The sequence below is a fragment of the Bombyx mandarina genome, chromosome 26, assembly GCF_030267445.1.
Source record: "Bombyx mandarina strain Sakado chromosome 26, ASM3026744v2".
NCBI lineage: Eukaryota > Metazoa > Arthropoda > Insecta > Lepidoptera > Bombycidae > Bombyx > Bombyx mandarina.
The window spans coordinates 8,261,586-8,281,164 of NC_143232.1; the positions used below are offsets into that span (position 1 = coordinate 8,261,586).

At 38.2% G+C, this 19,579-nt stretch overlaps 1 protein-coding gene across 5 annotated transcripts in view; it reads left to right on the forward strand.

Moving 5' to 3' along the window:
- Eip93F (Ecdysone-induced protein 93F) overlaps positions 1–11,079 on the forward strand; it is a 199,842-nt gene extending 188,763 nt beyond the window's left edge. For all 5 annotated transcript variants that reach the window (XM_089738809.1, XM_028172285.2, XM_089738810.1 and 2 more), the window contains 2 exons: positions 3,821–3,952; positions 9,410–11,079. In XM_089738809.1, the coding sequence (XP_089594935.1) occupies positions 3,821–3,952; positions 9,410–10,742 (1,465 nt within the window). In that variant the 3' untranslated portion in view covers positions 10,743–11,079. The remainder of the gene's footprint in view (positions 1–3,820; positions 3,953–9,409) is intronic.
- Positions 11,080–19,579: the final 8,500 nt, after the last annotated feature.

A 19,579-nucleotide genomic window follows, 5' to 3' on the forward strand; every position in this document is an offset into this window, starting at 1 on the left:
TTGTTGTCAATGTTTATTATTATTATTTTTAAACCAAAAATAGCTCAGTAGTGTTACGCAAGCGTTCGTAAAAAAGAATGTCGTGATTGGATAACGCTGTTTCAACCAAAACTGTGTCTGAACGAGAAGATTATGTATAACTTGCTTTTTGATGCACGTGTAATCGAGCTGATGAAGTAAAAGAAACAAGAGAAGAAGAAACAGTAAAAGTCTTCCCTTATGACACGTTGCATTTTTTTATATGATTTCGAGCACTTTTTTTTTTATATATGCTGAAAGCATTGAGAGCCTATTTCAGCTTCTCTTTGACGTGTAGGTGCTCACGGGGCTCAAACCGAGAGTGTTGCTAACACTGGCTCTAGCAAGAGCAGTGCTTCGCAGAATCTACCGCTGGTTTTTTTTTTTATTACTTAGGTAGGTGGATGAGCTCACAGCCCACCTGGTGTTAAGTGGTTACTGAAGCCCATAGACATCCACGACGTAAATGCGCCACCCACCTTGAGATATAAGTTCTAAGGTCTCAAGTATAGTTACAACGGCTGCCCCGCCCTTCAAACCGAAACGCATTACTGCTTCACGGTAGCAATAAGCAGGGTGGTGGTACCTACCCGCGCGGACTCACAAGAGATCCTACCACCAGTAATTACGCAAATTATAATTTTGCGGGTATTATTTTTATTACACGATGTTATTCCTTCACCGTGGAAGTCAATCGTGAACATTTGTTGAGTACGTAATACATTAGAACAATTGGTACGCGCCTGGGATTCGAACACCGGTGCATTGCTCAACACGAATGTACCGGACGTCTTATCCCTTAGGCCACGACGACTTCAAAGCTACGCTACCCAAGCGGGATCACAAAATGCCCTACCACCACTACTATCCTTTGGTTCGTAGAGAGCTTCGTAGACTGGCATTTCTAGCCGCCAAGTCACTTGGCCAGACCACTACTCCGGACTTCCCTCTCTACGCCCTTTGCCTTATGCTTTAGTAGTGAGGATGAGCCTTTCTAACCAGGATTTCTGCGGACTGTGTGACCGAACTACTGCAGAGCTCCCTGAAGACATACAATTGAGAGCCACCATTATAGTTGGTACCAATTCACGCATTTCTTCGGAACGCGCGTTTTCATAATCCATCGTTATTTAACTTTCGTTAATGAGCTTCCACTGACTTATTCACAGCCTTCAGCTAAAATACTGTATAAGCTAAATTCAGAGACGGCCAGATCCTGAGATGTAATTGTGACATGATAGATAAAACAATTAAATTGTAGGTATTTGTTTTCATAGAAATATTAACGAGGATATAATTTCGATGACATTCAAAGTTTTACCCGCGAAATGTAGTGTAGCTCTATGAAAAGTATTTACGGCCACAGATTAACATATTTTTTTTTATGAAACTTGACAGAAAAGAAATTGAGAGACAAACACAGAGAGATAGAGAGAGAGAGAGAGAGACAAAAATAAAATTTTAGTTTTTCATAAATATTGATCGTGTTCAATGGATGTATCAATTATGCATAAAATTATGCACTTTTTGTAACACCTCACGGCACCTGTGTAAATGTCAGATGATGTCAACCGGCGTAATGCTCTGTGAGCAAACACAATGGAATAGAAAACGTTCAATGCGAAGGGTTGATCTTATAAATTTGCATTTTCGTTCGTAAAATAAAATCGTTTCGCTCAAGATCTGTTTCGAGAACTTTGTTGCTCAACATTATCGGTACTCAGAGAATCGATCATCTAATCCAGCCTTTCTCAAAGTGGGCGATAACGCCCCCTTGTGGACGCTGTAGGCCTAAAGGGGGACGGTAAGAGACCCAGAAAAAAATGGGGGCGTTGTGTAGAGGCTTGGGAGGCGATTTGTAATTTCATTTAGGAAGACTCTTAGACACCGATTGTGCTTTCACTATAGTGGTTTTCAGGTACCTAGGTGAAAAAATGGGGGCGCTAAAAAATAATTTATTCATTAAGTAGGCAATAAACAAAAATAAACAATAAACAAGCTTTTTTTTTATTAATTTCTAAGATATCGAATAGTGAATAATCTTTGTGTCTAGAACGTCAAAGCTGAGAAACTAAGGCATGTTAGGTTGACGCCTCAAAGTTGTTTGATTGAATAGATTAAAAACAACGTGTGCTTGTGAAAACGCATCAAGGCATATCCTTACATTCCTTAAGGAAATAAAACGTCAATTTAACGTATAAAACATATAAAATTTTATTATGTACAATATAATAACGAAGAAAAAGAAATACATTGCATTTTAAATATAATTTAATTCATCGAATGAATAACCCAACAAAATTTCAAATAAAAGTTGATTACATTAAATATTTGGCACAGAACACCGAAATTCACAGTCAACTGTGTTGTTATGTCCTAATTCAATTCGATAATATGTCAATTAAATTATTGAAATATCATTATTATTTTGTACAATTTCGCGTGCGTTTCTACTTTTAATTTAGAAATACGTTTTATAAAATGCAAGTCCTACCGTGCTGTGTGTGTTACAAGTTCTTCCGATGCTACCGGCCTATCGGGAATAATTGGAGGTGACTACTTATAAATGCTTTTAGAATCGTAAGCTTATGGCTTAAAGCTGCCGAGAACTTTTCCTCAAAACAACGGCAAAGGGATGTTGTTCATGGTGTAAATGTACTTTTTGACTCGAGATATTTTTATTTTTATTTTTTTACATAAATTGTCAAACGAATTCACAGCTGACCTGCTGGTTTAGTGGCTTCATAGACGCCGCAGTATGGACCCCACCAGCTTGGGATGTGAAGCTGGAGTATCAATTGTATTGAAATACCGCTTGTTTTAACTTTCAAACCGCAATTAATAATTTAGGCCTTGTTTCTTTCTCAAATTAAGCATACGTTCCAATCTTAAAGATTTAACATTACTCGATTGTAACTGCATATTGATCTTAACGTGTGTGAGACGCCGGTAACATCAATTAAATTCCTTCGAGTACCACTTAAGTTCGAGAAGCACAAAAGCATGCCTAATAAAATTTAACACTGTTAAAAAAATACATCTATATAGTTAATAATTCAAGGGCATAGTCTCGCGCCTTGTGTGTGAGCGATGGGTAACAGCCATTTTTTGTGTCGGCCATTTTGTTATTTATTTCAGGCCGTGTTGCCTAGCAACCGAATATCTGGTGTATTTCATTGCAAAGAGTGTTGTTACGCAGTATTTTGTTCGGGCTATAGTTTATTCTTCAGTTTTTACGTGTCGGACACATAATTAAAACCTATTTTTACAACATAAAGATTCGTTCTGTGTGAAATGAAGAACGTAGAATCTTAAAGAAAATTAGCACTTTATTCAAACGTCAAAAAATAACACCTATGTCGTCCGACAAAGAAAATTGTAAAGTATTCCAAGCATCGAATATAATATTTAATATAAAAATATCGTTTCAATGTTAATCAATTCATTTCAAATTGAAAATAAAAAAAGTATTTTTTGTCGCTCAGCCACGAAAATTTGTAGAACAATGCAATTGCGACTTACATTATCACTTAACATCAGGTGAACCGTGAACTCATTCAAATACGTATCATTAAACGACATGTGCAATATCGCAGCAGGCGATAAATAAACGAAGCCTTCAGACAATTTTTTTATTGCTTAGATGGGTGGATGAGCTCACAGCCCACCTGGTGTTAAGTGGTTACTGGAGCTACTAGACATCTATAACGTAAATGCGCCACCCACCTTGAGATATAAGTTCTAAGGTCTCAAGTAGGTATAGTTAAATCAACAATAGCATAACATCAATCTTTGTGCCCAGGTTGTCTGAAAGCGATAAAGCGGCGGCCCCTTCGTCTCCAAGTCCTGTAGAACAGCCGCTGGACCTGAGCGCCAAGTCCACGTCCAGCACCAGCGGTACGCCGCCGCCTGACCCCAAATTCTTGGATAGCAGGTGAGAAAAACTTTGAAAACATTATCTTCGTTAATCAACATAATTTTCAGGGTCTAATGAACTGCTTTTAATCGATGATCGGTGTTACTGGTGGCAGGACCTTGCGAGTCCGCACGGGTAGGTACCACCACCCGTTATTTCGCCCCATTTCTCTCGGCACAAATCATCCACCAATTGTTTTTTTTATTGCTTAGGCTTAGGGTGGACGAGCTCACAGCTCACCTGGTGTTAAGTGGACAAAATTGATTGTTTTGATGTTGATTGTTTGACAAAATTGGATGTTTTGATTGATTGATTTGGCTTAAAATAAAAGAATCAAGGCCTTTAAATAAGTTTAAAAAAAATTGTGAATCATAGATTAGGTACAGAGTGACCTGACATTTGCTAGGTCGTACCTTTTTTTTTAAATAAGCAAAGACAAAAAAAATACACAGCTTTAGTGTTTTTCATTAATTGTCTTTTTGTGTGTAACTATTATAGGTAAATGATATGAATAAATAAATAAATATTGAAGTTAATTGTGGCGAAACTTCGATTATTCTGAAACACTATGTATTTTAGTTCTAAAATGGGATCTAATATTTCAACTTAATCCACAACACTGACCATGGGGTCGTTTCGTGCATTCGTAACGGACGCGTTCACATAATACCACTTCCTACAGCCATCTCGGATTACACAAACAATAATGTGAACGCACCCATAAAACTATGAAAACTAAACCGAACGCGTCTTATAGTTCGATGAACTATTGACAGCTAACGATAACGGTGGCCATTTTGAATTATTATTGCTTCATAAAAACTAATTTGTATTTTGATACAGTTAAATTAACATTGATTACGCTTTTGTTTTCTATTGTGACCTGAAGCTTAATGTCCTCTTTTAATTATTAAACTCATATTTTTATTTATATAGCTTCGTTGAGGTCGATAACAGCCATTTTAAATTACTTTTTCACGCAATAAAATATTTAGTATGTTTGTCAGTTTTCCCGCGTCATAGACATAACTAAAACTATTATTTTAATAACAGGTTTACTGGTGGTAGGACATCTTGTGAGACCGCATGGGTAGGTACCACCACCACGCCTATTTCTGCCGTGAAGCAGTAATGCGTTTCATTTTGAAGGGTGGGGCAGCCGTTGTAACTATACTGAGATCTTAGAACTCATATCTCAAGGTGGGTGGCGCATTTACATTGTAGATGTCCATGGGCTCCAGTAAGCACTCAACACCAGATTAGGTATAGAGTGACCTGATATTTGCATTAAGGATCTTAGGCTACGAGTAGGGATGCGTAATCACAAACGTTCCAGTAATCTGTAGACGTCAGATCTGTATAGCCTATTTGCTAGATCGAACCTTTTTTTTAAATAAGCAAAGACAAAAAAAATATACGAATTGTTGTTTGAGTGTAACTATTATAAATGATATGATTTTTTTTTTTTTTTTTATTGCTTAGATGGATGGACGAGCTCACAGCCCACCTGGTGTTAAGTGGTTACTGGAGCCCATAGACATCTACAGCGTAAATGCGCCACCCACCTCGAGATATAAGTTCTAAGGTCTCAGTATAGTTACAACGGCTACCCCACCCTTCGAACCGAAACGCATTACTGCTTCACGGCGGAAATATGCGGGGTGGTGGTACCTATCCGTGCGGACTCACAAGAGATCCTACCACCAGTGAATAAATAGAGAATGCCTTAGGCATTAAGTCCGCCAATGTAAATTTTACATGAAGTGTAATAAATAAATAAATAAATAAATAAAGTATCTTAAGCAACAAAACGGGATTTGATTGTATCATCAGATGTTTGACTTTGTAACATTGCATAGTATCAAATGGCTTGATGTCCATTTCAAGCGTAACAATAAACAAGCTTGAGCGTTTCTCTGAAAGAAATTAATTGCAATTCCCTTCGTAGAAGTTCAGGGACCCCTTATCGAGCGCATAGCCGAAGAAACGGGTTTATCACGATGCATGTGTAAATAAATCATTGCGAAATTAAATGCACTTTGGATTATTTTTTTTATCATAAAAACGCAAGTACTCTACGGTCCAACGCACTTACTACTTTTATTTTTTTTAACGTGACTAATGTTCTTGTAACGTGTGTCACTTAAATCGTATATTGATAGAGCCCTCAGTGAGTAATCGCAGAAGATCAAATAATTCCCATTCCCTGAATTATCAACGAAAACATTCCAAACAAATGCCACGTTTGAAATATTTTGGATGTATTGGCGGGAACGCGATGAGGAAAGTCGTGTGAACTATTTAATTTTCATTATACAAGAGGTCCCGCAGTAGTCGAAATTCGACTATAATTAATTGGAATTGTAAGTTTGTACACTATTATGATTGTATTTTATACTTCTATAATCACAAATTTCGCCAAGACTACACTATAAAAAATATTAACAAAGACAAACAATATTTAATCTCAATTTGACAACAGACGGCAAGAACAAAAGTTTGACAATAAATAGTATGCATGCGTGTGTGCGTCAAATACATGGTATGTAGTGTGTGTAATGTTTTCTTTATTGATTTAATGTATCTTTTATGCATTATTTTAAAAAATATTAGCATTGTGCACTTCTTCTATATATTCTCTATAAGTGTGGAAAATTTCATACTCCTCCATCCGCGCAATTTTCGTAAAAAGGGATACAAAGTTTTTGCTTCACGTATCAATGTATAGATTGTAAAGTTTCTTCAGGTTTAAACGTGGCTTATTAACTGTTTTGCATTGATAGAAGTACGCAAGTGTGGTATAATGAAAGAAAACCGCTCAGTATAACCTCTCGGGTTATTTCAAAAAGCCCTCTGAAGTCACTGTAAATTCGCAATATTTCACTGGAACGTTATGGATTATATAAATGAATCAACTATATCAACATTCGGCTACATTTTCGCATCACATAAAATGTATTTGTGTAATATATATATATATATATTTTAAGTCGACAGTGACAACCCTAATATCCCAATAATAGCCAATACTACAAAGGAGAAAAAAAACCACACTGAATAAAGTTAAATGACGATGACAATTTTTATTAGGGAAGTTCATTTTCTAAATACATGGCTAGTTTGTGATAGTCCAGTAACTGGCTACTGCTTATCAACGCACCAATGTAAAGCAAAAATACGTTTGGGAAAGAGGTTTTTTATTTATTCTTAAATGGGTGATTGAACTCCGCGTCCCACCTGGTATTATGTGGTTATTGAACAAAGTTAGTAGACAAAAACCCGATATGTTTATCGTAAGCATATTTTTTTATATAAATATCTTAAACAGCTAAATAAAATTTAAAGAAGCCACAGCGCATGATGTCATGTGTGGTTAATTGGTATGTACGAGATGTAAGTGGTTTAAATTTGGCCACAAATGACGTCGCACTCAATGCAATTGCGTTCAGCCGTGTCTTGTAAGGTTTGCATGGTCATTATTATAGAAAATGAAAAAGAAAGAAGAAAATTAGGATGTTAATATAAACTTGAACAACTAGTCTTAGACTATGTAATATCGGTCAAGTTACAGCCCACTGAGTTTCTCGCCGGATCTTCTCAGTGGGTCGCATTTCCGATCCGGCGGTAGGTTCTGCGAAGCACTGCTCGCGCTAGGGCCAGTGTTAGCAACACTCCGGTTTGAGCCCATTGAGCTCATCTACACGTCAAGAAGCTGAAATAGCCTCTCAAGGCTATCAGCAAAAAATCGGTCAAATCTTCAGTAAAGTGAAACGCATCTCACAAAACACAATGGCCAATCGATAACTGAATATAGTTCGCTAACGAAGGATGTGGGTCGACTCGGAAAACAAAAACCAGTCTGACGGTGCATTGACCTTGCAGCAAACGAACGCACTCCGAAACAAAAACGACTTTAACATCTGTGCAATAAGGCATAAGCTCGTGTAAAGCAATTGTTCAGAAAAATAAAGTACTTTAAATTTTAAGATGAAATTGAAGACGCGAAACGCTTGCAGTGAAGAATGAACTTTATCTCGAATGTCGTGAGGTCAATTTCAGAGTGTGAAGCGATAAATGACTGTTTGTAGCAGGGCTGCTGTAGCCCTTTGAAAATCATATTGAAAATTGTTTAATATTATTTATTTCTTATGGGTTATCTATATATTAATACGTGAAGCAAAAACTTTGTATCCCTTTTTACAAAAATTGCGCGGACGGAGGAGTACCTATGAAATTTTCCACACTTATAGAGAATATAGAGAAGAAGTGCACAATGCTAATATTTTTTTTAAATAATGCATAAAAGATACATTAAATCAATAAAGAAAACATTACACACACTACATACCATGTATTTGACGCACACACGCATGCATACCATTTATTGTCAAACTTTTGTTCTTGACGTCTGTTGTCAAATTGAGAATAGATTAAATATTGTTTGTCTTTGTTAATATTTTTTATAGTGTAGTCTTGGCGAAATTTGTGATTATAGAAGTATAAAATACAATCATAATAGTGTACAAACTTACAATTCCAGTTAATTATAGTCGAATTTCGACTACTGCGGGACCACTAGTTGTAACTAAATGGAGATGTCTGAAAATTATTTTCAATTGAAACACACTTTGTCATTTCTTATGTGTATAATTAAATGAAATGGATGTGCATTAGTGTCCCTAACGCGGAAAGGATTTATTGCGACAATAATTATGCTTATTTGAGGTTAGGTGACTTATAAATGAACTTCCAAATAATACTTAGAATAGCTACTTTTGCTTAGTTACTCGATCGCAGGCACGGCAAGTATCCTGAATTAGAGTGTGACAGCCCTGCCGCTTTATCGGTCCAGTACGCAAATATTTCGCATTTCACCTTATCTAGGATTAAATGGCGTTTTGAAATATTTGAATTTAGCTCTAACGATAGCCGGCTGTTGACCATGTCGACGAACTAATGAATCAGTCGCTTGTTTGTTGTCTAAAAGAAAAATTGTGACACACGTCAATGATAACGTGGATATGTCTTTACTAACAATTTTATTATTACAATATTATTTAATTGCAACGCACAACGTACCCTTAATTACAACGATAAATGTCGCGTGTTAAGCGATACGTCGCTTAAAGCTTTTCACACCTCGATTTAAAAAGATATGTAAAGAAAAACCTTTATTATGTAAAACCTTTAAAACTCTTTAGTTTAAAAAAAAAAGGTTTTTCTTAGACAGCTTCACTGATTTGTCTCTTAGTGCGAAAAAAAGGGGAGTTCAGTTTTACATAATTCAATAATAATAATAATAATTTAAAAAGGAGATTAAAGGCTTTAAATGTTGTTTTCTTAATATTTCACAGAAAACGCAATTAAGTCTTTTATTGCTATTCAATAATTTTAAAATCATTAAATATATACCCATATCATTAATTATTTTTTAAATAAGCTTTACGTTAGTTATATATTCGATTATTGTTTCAGATTAAGACGAACAGCTTTAGATGGAGCATCGAATAGCACGGGGCGGCGCACTTACACGGAAGACGAGCTGCAGTCAGCCCTTCGCGACATCCAGTCGGGGCGACTCGGCACGCGACGGGCTGCCGTGCTTTACGGCATCCCGCGCTCCACCCTACGGAACAAGGTCAACAAGTTCGGCCTCGTCGCGGATAACCACGACTCCGACCCCGACAGCGACCAGGACCGCGCCGAGTCTCCGCCTTCCGTCATACTCAAGATACCGACCTTCCCTCCCCCCGATGACAAGAGCCCGTCACCAGCGACGCCAGTTACTACGCCGATCACCCCCCTCACGCCGCTCATCTCCCAGCCGCCACCTTCTCTGAACCCGCCTTCGAATCTCCTCTTGTCACCGTCCGTGTTCGCCGACCCGCCAGCTGGATCCCAACACATTTTTACGTCGTTGAATGACGTTATAGCGAAAAGCATAAGTCAGAAATTCCAGCAGCCGCTCGACAGGACACACCAAGCGGACCTTTCCTTCATGAGAGCGCCGGACGCTCGACACGTGTCGGTCATCAAGAGCCAATCTGACAACCAAAGGAACTACGCGATGCCGAGCAATTCCAAGGTACCTACGAACAATAACGGCCAAGCGGCCGCTGGAGGCAAGGGCACTAGACCCAAGAGGGGTAAATATAGGAACTACGATCGAGACAGCCTCGTTGAGGCGGTGAAAGCAGTCCAGCGAGGAGAGATGTCCGTGCACCGCGCCGGCTCTTATTACGGTGTCCCCCACTCAACGCTCGAATACAAAGTTAAGGAAAGACATTTAATGCGGCCTAGGAAGCGCGAACCAAAACCTCCTCCGCAAGATACGAAGCCGCAGCCTCCTAAGCCGCTCCCACCGAAGCCGCCGGGCAAACCATTCTCAAACGGACTCAACGGGCCTGAGACTCCAACGTACCCGGCGGGCTACCCGTTCTGGGCTAGTCCCGGCTTCGCTCCTCCGCCGACGCCAGATCTGTACGCGTCGCACATGATGCGGCGGTTGCGTGAGGAAGCACCTCCGCCCGCGAACGGCTCGTTCCTGGAGGGGATCATCCGGTCAAGCCTGGAGCGGCCCGGAGCGGCGCTGATGCAGCGGCTGGCGAGTGAGTCCCCGAGCCTGGTGCGGCGGCTCGCAGCCGACGTGGAGGAGCCGACGGCGCGACGGCCGCGGCTTGACAGCTCGGACCACCAGCTCGCGGCGGAGATGCGCGAGGCGGTGCAGCGGCTGCGCGCCGACAAGCTCCGTCCGCGGAACGGCACCCCCGCGCCCAGCCCGCCCCCCGCGCCGCCTGACCGCGCCTAGTGCCCGGACACACACTACATTCCGCTCTCGGCCCCCGCCGATTCCTTTACTGCCTTTCGTGATCACTTCCCGCTTCCGTGCCGACCCGGTCTCTCGTAGACGATTCTGTATCCGCGTATTACCAAATATCACAATAGTTACCTTAAGTTCTGACCGGTTCGATAAATCACAGCTTTACCGATGCGATATCACAATAGTATTTAGTGTGCCGTGGTCGTCCCGTGCGTCGCGACCTGCCGCCCCCCCGGGACGGTCCGGTGGCAACATGGAGGACGATGTGGACGGACAGGAGGGAGTGGCTACAATCGGACCCAACTTTACAATTACAATAATAAAACTAAAATAGTACAATTTAAAAGAATAAGACAAACATATTTCAAATTATTGAAGGGTACTCGTACGAGATTCGAAACGAGCACTAGTATACGTCACGTCCGGCGCTAGGGTTGACAGAACCCAAACGAAACCGGAATCTCACGATTTTCGACATTGTTTTAAATGAAAAGACAACCAAAAGTTAACGTTATGAAAATTTAAAACTATTTAAATATTGTGTAAGTTAAAGAAAAGAAAGAAAAAAAAACATTGTAACAAATTTAATTAATTATAAAGCTAGCTATGAATGTAAATGTTATCGATTTTTAAGTGAACTATTGCAGATTTTTGTGCGGTGTTTTTTATAATTAGATAGGTAATCTATTGAATGGAATGATTGGCGCTGATGGCGGGCGGAGCGGGCGCGGGGGGCGCCGCCCTCGTGCTGGGACGCGCGAGGACTTATGTGCAATTATTATTTTGTATAAAAATAATAGTAATTTTTAAACTGTGTCTAAGCTAACACGTGGATTTCCATTATACTGAATGTGATATTTAGGTATTACGAGTGCGGCTTGTTCGAGCGACCAGACGCGGGGAGCCCGGCCCGCGCTTTATACACGGACGTACATTAGATACATCTAGTGAACATACACATATATATATATTTTATGTAACATTATTGTATCTTAAGATATAAAGAATATATTCTTATTTTTCATGGTCCAAGTTTTAAAATGTTTTATCGACTATACAATAAATTAAAAAGAAGAAAAAAAAATCAAGAAAAATATGTGAATAACCATTATTATATTCTCGTCGACTTTAAAATATACATATGTCGTGTTAAAGAACTACCCTCAGGAGATTTTCAAATTTAGCGAAATAAAAATTCTCGGTGTTCAAAAACTATATATTTATTATTATTAAAATTAAAATTAAACTTACGATATGAAAATAAATGTATACGCTCGCCCAAATTAAATTTAGGTAAATATTCAAAATTAATCTAATACGATTTGTATTGTGTAAGTTAATGTGTACGTGTGCGCCTCATGGAAATTAAGATGTCTTTGTATTATCTAAACCATATACATAATTATATTATATGTATACAAAATGTTTTATGTAATGAAAATTCGTACGTTTTTCCTCCACGCGAGCTGTATTTAAAAAAAAAAGTTTGGACTCGACACTTCGACATAACAATAATAATAAAAACGGGAAACAGTTTAGAGGAATATCCACGCTAATACATACATATCGATTGTGCCGAGATGTCGAATGCAATCTCAAATTTGACAAAAACAAAAAAATATATAGAAATTTTTATATTCAAAATTTTAAACTAGTCGATAGAATACTTTTTTCACTTTATGATTTCTTACTTCGTATAATTTTTCGATGTATTTTTAGGCGTATTTTTAATCTATCTAAAATGTTAAAATCATGCATTTATCTTCGAGGAAATCTAAAGTTTTATACGCGGCAACACCGCACGTTCGCATCGTTTGAATATCAAATCGAACATTTTACTTTTTTTCTTTGTTTATTTGTAAACTGGATTCTATGTGTTACGCCTGACATTGTTGCTAGCTTAAATAAATAAATAAAAAGGTTATTTTATGTAAGTTTGTACAGAATTAATAGGATGGGACAATTTGCAAAGAGTATTTAGATAATAACAAACATTCCGATTAGAATGTTATTAGAATTTTTTTATTATTATTATTATTATATTATAAATAATATACATTATTTTTACATCGGGAACAAATCATTACGTTGTTTAATCTTATTTTTAACGTTAGTTATTTTGTAAGGCGCTTTATTTTTAACCCTTTAATAATTTAATTATGTAGGTAAAAGCGAAAGATGAAATGTTATGGCAGTGATTGTTTTCGAAGCGTCCCGGGCTCCGAGATCCCGGGGCTGAATAGATTCGCGACTGATATTTGTATTAGAAGAACAAACCGTTATAGTGGCAACACTCTCACGGTCTGTACAAATTGTATACGCCGGTCGATACCGCGAGAGACAAAGATGTTATTAACGGCGATTTGTTTTCTTTTTTTTTTTTGTTATTACAGATTAAGCTTTCGAAATACGCAAATTATCAAACCTTCCTGCTCGAATACCTCATTTCGACTAGTAGCATACGTTTTTTTTTTTACAATCGGTGTTTAAATTGGCTGTCTGTGCGTATTTCGGGAGCCCTTAATCTGTCTTCTCAAAACTGTCGCTGTGTAGTGAATCATTTTACTGTACATTGTTCGATAAGTTCTTTTTTCAACATAGTTTAGGTATTTTTAATTAAAAAAAAATTACATACAGTATGTAGTGTAATTTTTCAATTAATTAGGTAGTCGGTAGTGATTCTTTAATATTTTGTTAATTTTTTTTTTCCGTACACGTATTTCTTCTTAAGGTTTTAGTATTTAGTCTTGAACGGTCCTCGACTGATCCAGGAACAAAAGACAGTGAAAGGAAGTTGCATTTTACAATCAAGTGAAAAAAAAAACCAAACCAAAACAAAAAGTTTTCGTGTAACGAAACGCAAACGCTAGGAAAGGGTTTAAGTCTATTTAATCAACAAAACGCGTGACTTCTCTTTTTAAAAATATAAAAAAAAATACCGAGAGAAAAGAAAATGAAAAATTCAAATTCGACCCGCTCGATTCGAACAATTCATAAATGGAACACAGCCAAACGAAAGAAACGAGGATTTCGCGCCGAAACTCGTAAAAGACATTGCCAGATATTAATTATAAGCTTCTTCTTTTTTAAAACGAATTTCGTTCGATGCTTGCACGTTCCCGTGTAGCCGTTTTCGGACTAAAAGACGAGCGGCAGCGCCGTGTGCGTGTAGTCGCGGGATATATTCCAGTTTTAGTATTCCATGGATGCGTCGTGACCGCCCGTGTCCAAGTTCGACTGACGGTAGACGCAATGTATAACTAAGAATCACGTCTTTTTAGCTATCATTAATTACTTTCCTTTGTTCCCTTTTCTTATGTAGAAGTTTTTTTTTTTTTGAAATTTATCCATAAAGCAAACGAAGTTTTGCTCTGCGCTTGTCCGTTCCGTGTCTTAAAAGGCGCAGCGGCCCGGAAGTTTAAGAGGAGCTGATTCGTAAAATGTATGTACAACTGGAAGCATTTAATTTTTAGGAAATATTGAAAGTGAAATTTGTTATTTTTATCGATGTTGTAAATTCGTCTAAAAACGTCGTATATTTATTTACAAGCTGACGCTTTTAAGGAAGTTAACATCACATTGCTGGGGGACGTTTCCGTTAAGAGATATTGTCTATGATAATCGATAATTTTTTCTTAATTCAGGGAGAGGACCAATGTATATTCATAGAGACGTTATCGTATGCTCACATTTTTTTATTATTATTATTATTTGAATAATATATAAACAGCAGAATAGTTGAGATCAAACTATAAATATTGTTATTTAATTATTGAGTACAAGTTTTTTTGAATGATTTTTTTTTTCAATATTCTTCCCTCTACTCGCCTGATATCTTTTGTTATTTTGTTCCTTTAGTTTTATATCTTTATTGTTTAAATGTCATTAAGCCCAATAATGGCTAGTTAATGATTTATTACAAATTTATATAGGTAATATTATGATAATGTAAATCTACTATTCCCGCAATCTAAGCGTTTATATTCACGCTGAGACCGTGAAATGCGATTGGCAAATACAATTGGCACAACTTTATTGTATTCAATATCTAGTCAAAATATTAGAATTGAAAAAAAATTAATCTAAAAAGTTACAATTCGACTGAATTTTTTGATAGCAAAAACAAAACTAAAAACTTAAAAAAATGACGTCCAAAAATGCGAAGTCGCCTGGCGACATAAGTTGGTGATGATTAAATGAAAAAAAAAAACGATTTGAATTTGGAATTGTAGACTATACCTGTTTGTAATGTATACTCTGTGGACTCGGATGCGGCAAAGGGATGCCGGAACATGTTTCTCTTCAATCGTACTGTGTCCTCTATGTATAGGTGTTTATATCTTACGTTATATGGCAGGTGTGTGAGAATGCGACTATTAAAAAAACCTGTATACAATAAATTTCTTTCATTTGTTGAATCCAAAATTGTTTTATTCATAGATCCTTTTTAATTCCTAATTTTATTTAATTACACATAATGGACTTTTATATTATAATTTTGAGCTAGATACTTACTTTCCCTACCTATTAGCTGGTAGCGTAAGAGGCTACTCCAGTTACGCTTTGACGAATAGATGAGCTCACGGGCTCAACCTAAGAGAATATGTTACCACTAGCCCTAGCAAGAGCAGTGCTTTGCAGAATCTACCACCGGATCGGAAACGCGACCCACTGAGAAGATCCGGCGAGAAACTCAGTGGGCTGTGTCTGTGGGTTACTTTACTCGCCGAGCCCTTCGTCGCAAGCGACAGGATGACGTATCGTGCCGCTTTATCGAAGTGGCGCACTGATGCCGACTGTAGGTACTTACTGACTCTAGGTCCAGGTCGTCGTGCCGGTCGATGTTCCTGACAAACCACGGGGCTCCGACGGCTATTCTGCAAAAGCGGGATATAGTTTGAAGGGGTGTCAAGTTAGTGCGGGCCGCGTGAGCAAAAACTACACTTGCATAGGTCAAATCAAATCAAATAAATCAAATCAAAAAAAAATTATTCAACATAAATGAAAGTACATACTTGTTGAACGTCAAAAGAACTACCGCCATGCCTACGGTCATGACGAGGCGTATGCAAGTTTTGTAGAGTGTCACCTTATTTCTAAGGTTGTTGTTCAGACTTGTAAGAGTTTATATGCGAGCTTATCTTGTAAATGTAAGCGAGATTTAGGCATCTGTCAAATATCTTATGTTCTGTGATGTAACCTCGAAAATTTCGATTAATTAATTTTAGTTAAGAAAATATGGACTGTAATAACTAAAACTGGTTCTAAATCTGGTCTCAGTGCTTAGTCGAATTTCGATCACCGGGCGAACACTAATACATAATTATGCTAATTGCTAAAATATACAGCGGTTTGTCTTCCCAATTTGACAGTTCAACGTCCAAATGCCAATTTAATTTTAAAAAAAACCACAAAACTCCAAGACTCATACATAATTGTGTAGTTTTAAACCGCAAATAGCGTATTTCTTGTAGTTGAAGAGCTGTATTATGTTCGTCGCCTGAAGGCGGACCATTCGGTCGCAAGGTCGGGATTCGAATTGAACATGAAATACGACATCTGCTGTTTAAAATATTGAGAATATTCCCTAATAATGTCCCAGTATGGGTAGATTTATCGGGATTTTGTATATTACCTAAACCTTACTGGTTATTGCGTTTGATATCACTTGTAGTTAGCCTTTAACTCGGTATTTGAGACTCAACGATCTGCAGGTGTTGAGAGCAGACAGCGGGCCCAAGGATTTTAGGGCCCACCCACTAAACGACTCCCCTGCAATCTTACACCCGACGTCCGATCTCCGTCCGGGGTCAGAACCCGGTCAAAGTAGGTCAACACTACAACCAGACACGCGGCGCCACCCCGAGGACGCCCGACCAACGGGTCGTCGAGGCGATAGTCGACGACCAACGACGTCGGTCTCCGCGGTACGGCGGCCCTACCAGGCCGCCCGGGCCAGAACCAGCCTGCCGGGTCGGAACGCGATACACTGCCGACCGGGTTTCTCTTCCACAGTTCGGCGACGACAGTGACGACGAAAATGCGGACCGCATCGCAGTTCGCAGCCGCCGACGCGTCGTCCCGTCCTCCTGGTGCCAGCGCGCTAGAGTGACGGTAGCGTGCCGCGCAGTCTCAACCCCCTTAGGTCGCCCCATGACCATCATCGGGAGGAGACTGCCTCCTCATAGGGACCGGAGCTGGACAAACGCCCTCCTTCGGCCCCCGGTAGCGTAAAAGCTAACTCAACTTTGTATGGAGTTGGAACCTTTGCCGCTAGGGGCGGTGCTCCAACTTTTTTTCCATTGCTTAGATGGGTGGACGAGCTCATAGCCCACCTGGTGTTAAGTGGTTACTGGAGCCCATAGACATCTACAATGTAAATGCGCCACCCACCTCGAGATATAAGTTCTCAGGTTTCAGTATAGTTACAACGGCTGCCCCACCTTTCGAACCGAAACGCATTACTGCTTCACGGCGGAAATAGGCAGGGTGGTGGTACCTACCCGTGCGGACTCACAAGAGGTCCTACCTCCAGTGAAGTATAAGTATAAGTTCTAAAGTCTCAAGTATTGTTACAACGGCTGCCCCACCCTTCAAACCGTTACGCATTACTGCTTCAGGGCAGAAATAAACAGGGTGGTAGTACTAACCCGTGCGGACTCACAAAAGGTCCTACCCACCAACTGCATACAAATTTGAGTTAACTTTTACGTTATCGAGAACGTTAAAAAACTCGCACTGAGCACACAGGGTACATAGAATCACGAAACAGTGAACACTCTGTCGCGTTTAAGCGTTATAGCAGATCGCATCCGATCCGGATTCGTGTACCATGATAGCTAACTTTGTGCCAAATTAAATCCAATGCCGGTCACAGTTCTTAATACGTAATCGAACAAAAACATCCAAGCCTTCACATCTAGATATACATATAAATAAAATAGGAGTGTCTGTTTGTAATATTGAAATAACCGCTTTTTACTACATGCATACCTATGCATATATACTAGAGGTCCCGCAGTAGTCGAAATTCGACTATAATTAATTGGAATTGTAAGTTTGTACACTATTATAATTGTATTTTATACTTCTACTAGCGGCCCGATCCGGCTCCGCTCGGGTCTTTAACAAAAATTTCAACAACATTTGACGTTGTTTTATTATTTTTTAATTAAAATAACACTTATTGCGGCATAACTATAATAGTTAGATATATGCTGTGGCGACACTTTTAGTAAATAATAATGTGTTCTACAAAGTCGTAGTACATTATTTTATTCTATCATCAATAGTTTTCGGAGGGCACGCCATGTAAAGAATATTTAGGTAATTTTTTTACACCTTGGGTTACATTATTGGAGTTTTAGTAAGGATCTCTAATTTTTTCAAAAAAGATTATAGCCTATGTCACTTGGGAATAGGGTAGCTTCCAAACAGTGAAATAATTTTTCAAATCGGTTCAGTAGTTTCGGAGCCTATTAATACAAACAAACAAACAAATCTTTCCTCTCTATAATATTAGTATAGATAATCACAAATTTCGCCAAGACTGCACTATAAAAAAATATGAATAAAGACAAACAATATTTAAACTATTCACAATTTGACCACATACGTCAAGAACAAAAGTTTGACAATAAATAGTATGCATGAGCGTGTGCGTCAAATACAGGGTATGTAGTGTGTGTAATGTTTTCTTTATTGATTTAATGTATCTTTAAGGCATTATTTTAAAAAAATATTACCATTGTGCACTTCTTCTCTATATTCTCTATTAGTGTAGAAAATTTCATACTCCTCCGTCCGCGCAATTTTCGTAAAAAGGGATACAAAGTTTTTGCTTCACGTATTAATATATAGATACGGTACATAGGTAGTACACCAAAATAACATTTTTTACAATTTTTGTCTGTCTGTTTGTTCCGGCTAATTTCTGGAACGGCTGAACCGATTTTGACGGTACTTTCACTGATAGGTAGCTGTTGATATAAGGAGTAACTTAGGCTACTTTTTTAAACTAGCTTCGCCCCGCGGCGTCACCCGCTGTACGAAAATAACCGCGGATAACATCGTGGAACTCAGCTAGTTTACAATATAAGTTTAGTATAGTGACGCGCTGTGATGATTTCATTCATTTCTTCGACATAAACACAGATAATATCGACGCTTGAAAGGCAAACGTGACTAAGCGACAATAACTACTTTGTACATAAATGATAGGCAATAACCATAATCGATGCGCAAAAAAATAATATTTCTAGGTCTATTAAAATCATTTCAATCCTAAGCTACCAGCTAGATTCGTTAAAATAAATTTTGTTTTCAGGTATTTCAACTTTAAATTAGTCTACTGTAAAGTTCACGCATAGTCGCTTAGTCACGTTTGCCTTTCAAGCGTCGATATTAAAACAATATGTACCATTTTTAAGTAATGAAATCATCTACATATCGACGCTTGAAAGGCAAAAGTGACTAAGCGACAATAACTGTTTTGTACATAAATGATAGGCAATAACCATATTCGATGCGCAAAAAAATAATATTTCTAGGTCTATTAAAATCATTTCAATCCTAAGCTACCAGCTAGATTCGTTAAAATAAATTTTGTTTTCAGGTATTTCAACTTTAAATTAGTCTACTGTAAAGTTCACGCATAGTCGCTTAGTCACGTTTGCCTTTCAAGCGTCGATATTAAAACAATATGTACCATTTTTAAGTAATGAAATCATCTACATATCGACGCTTGAAAGGCAAAAGTGACTAAGCGACAATAACTGTTTTGTACATAAATGATAGGCAATAACCATATTCGATGCGCAAAAAAA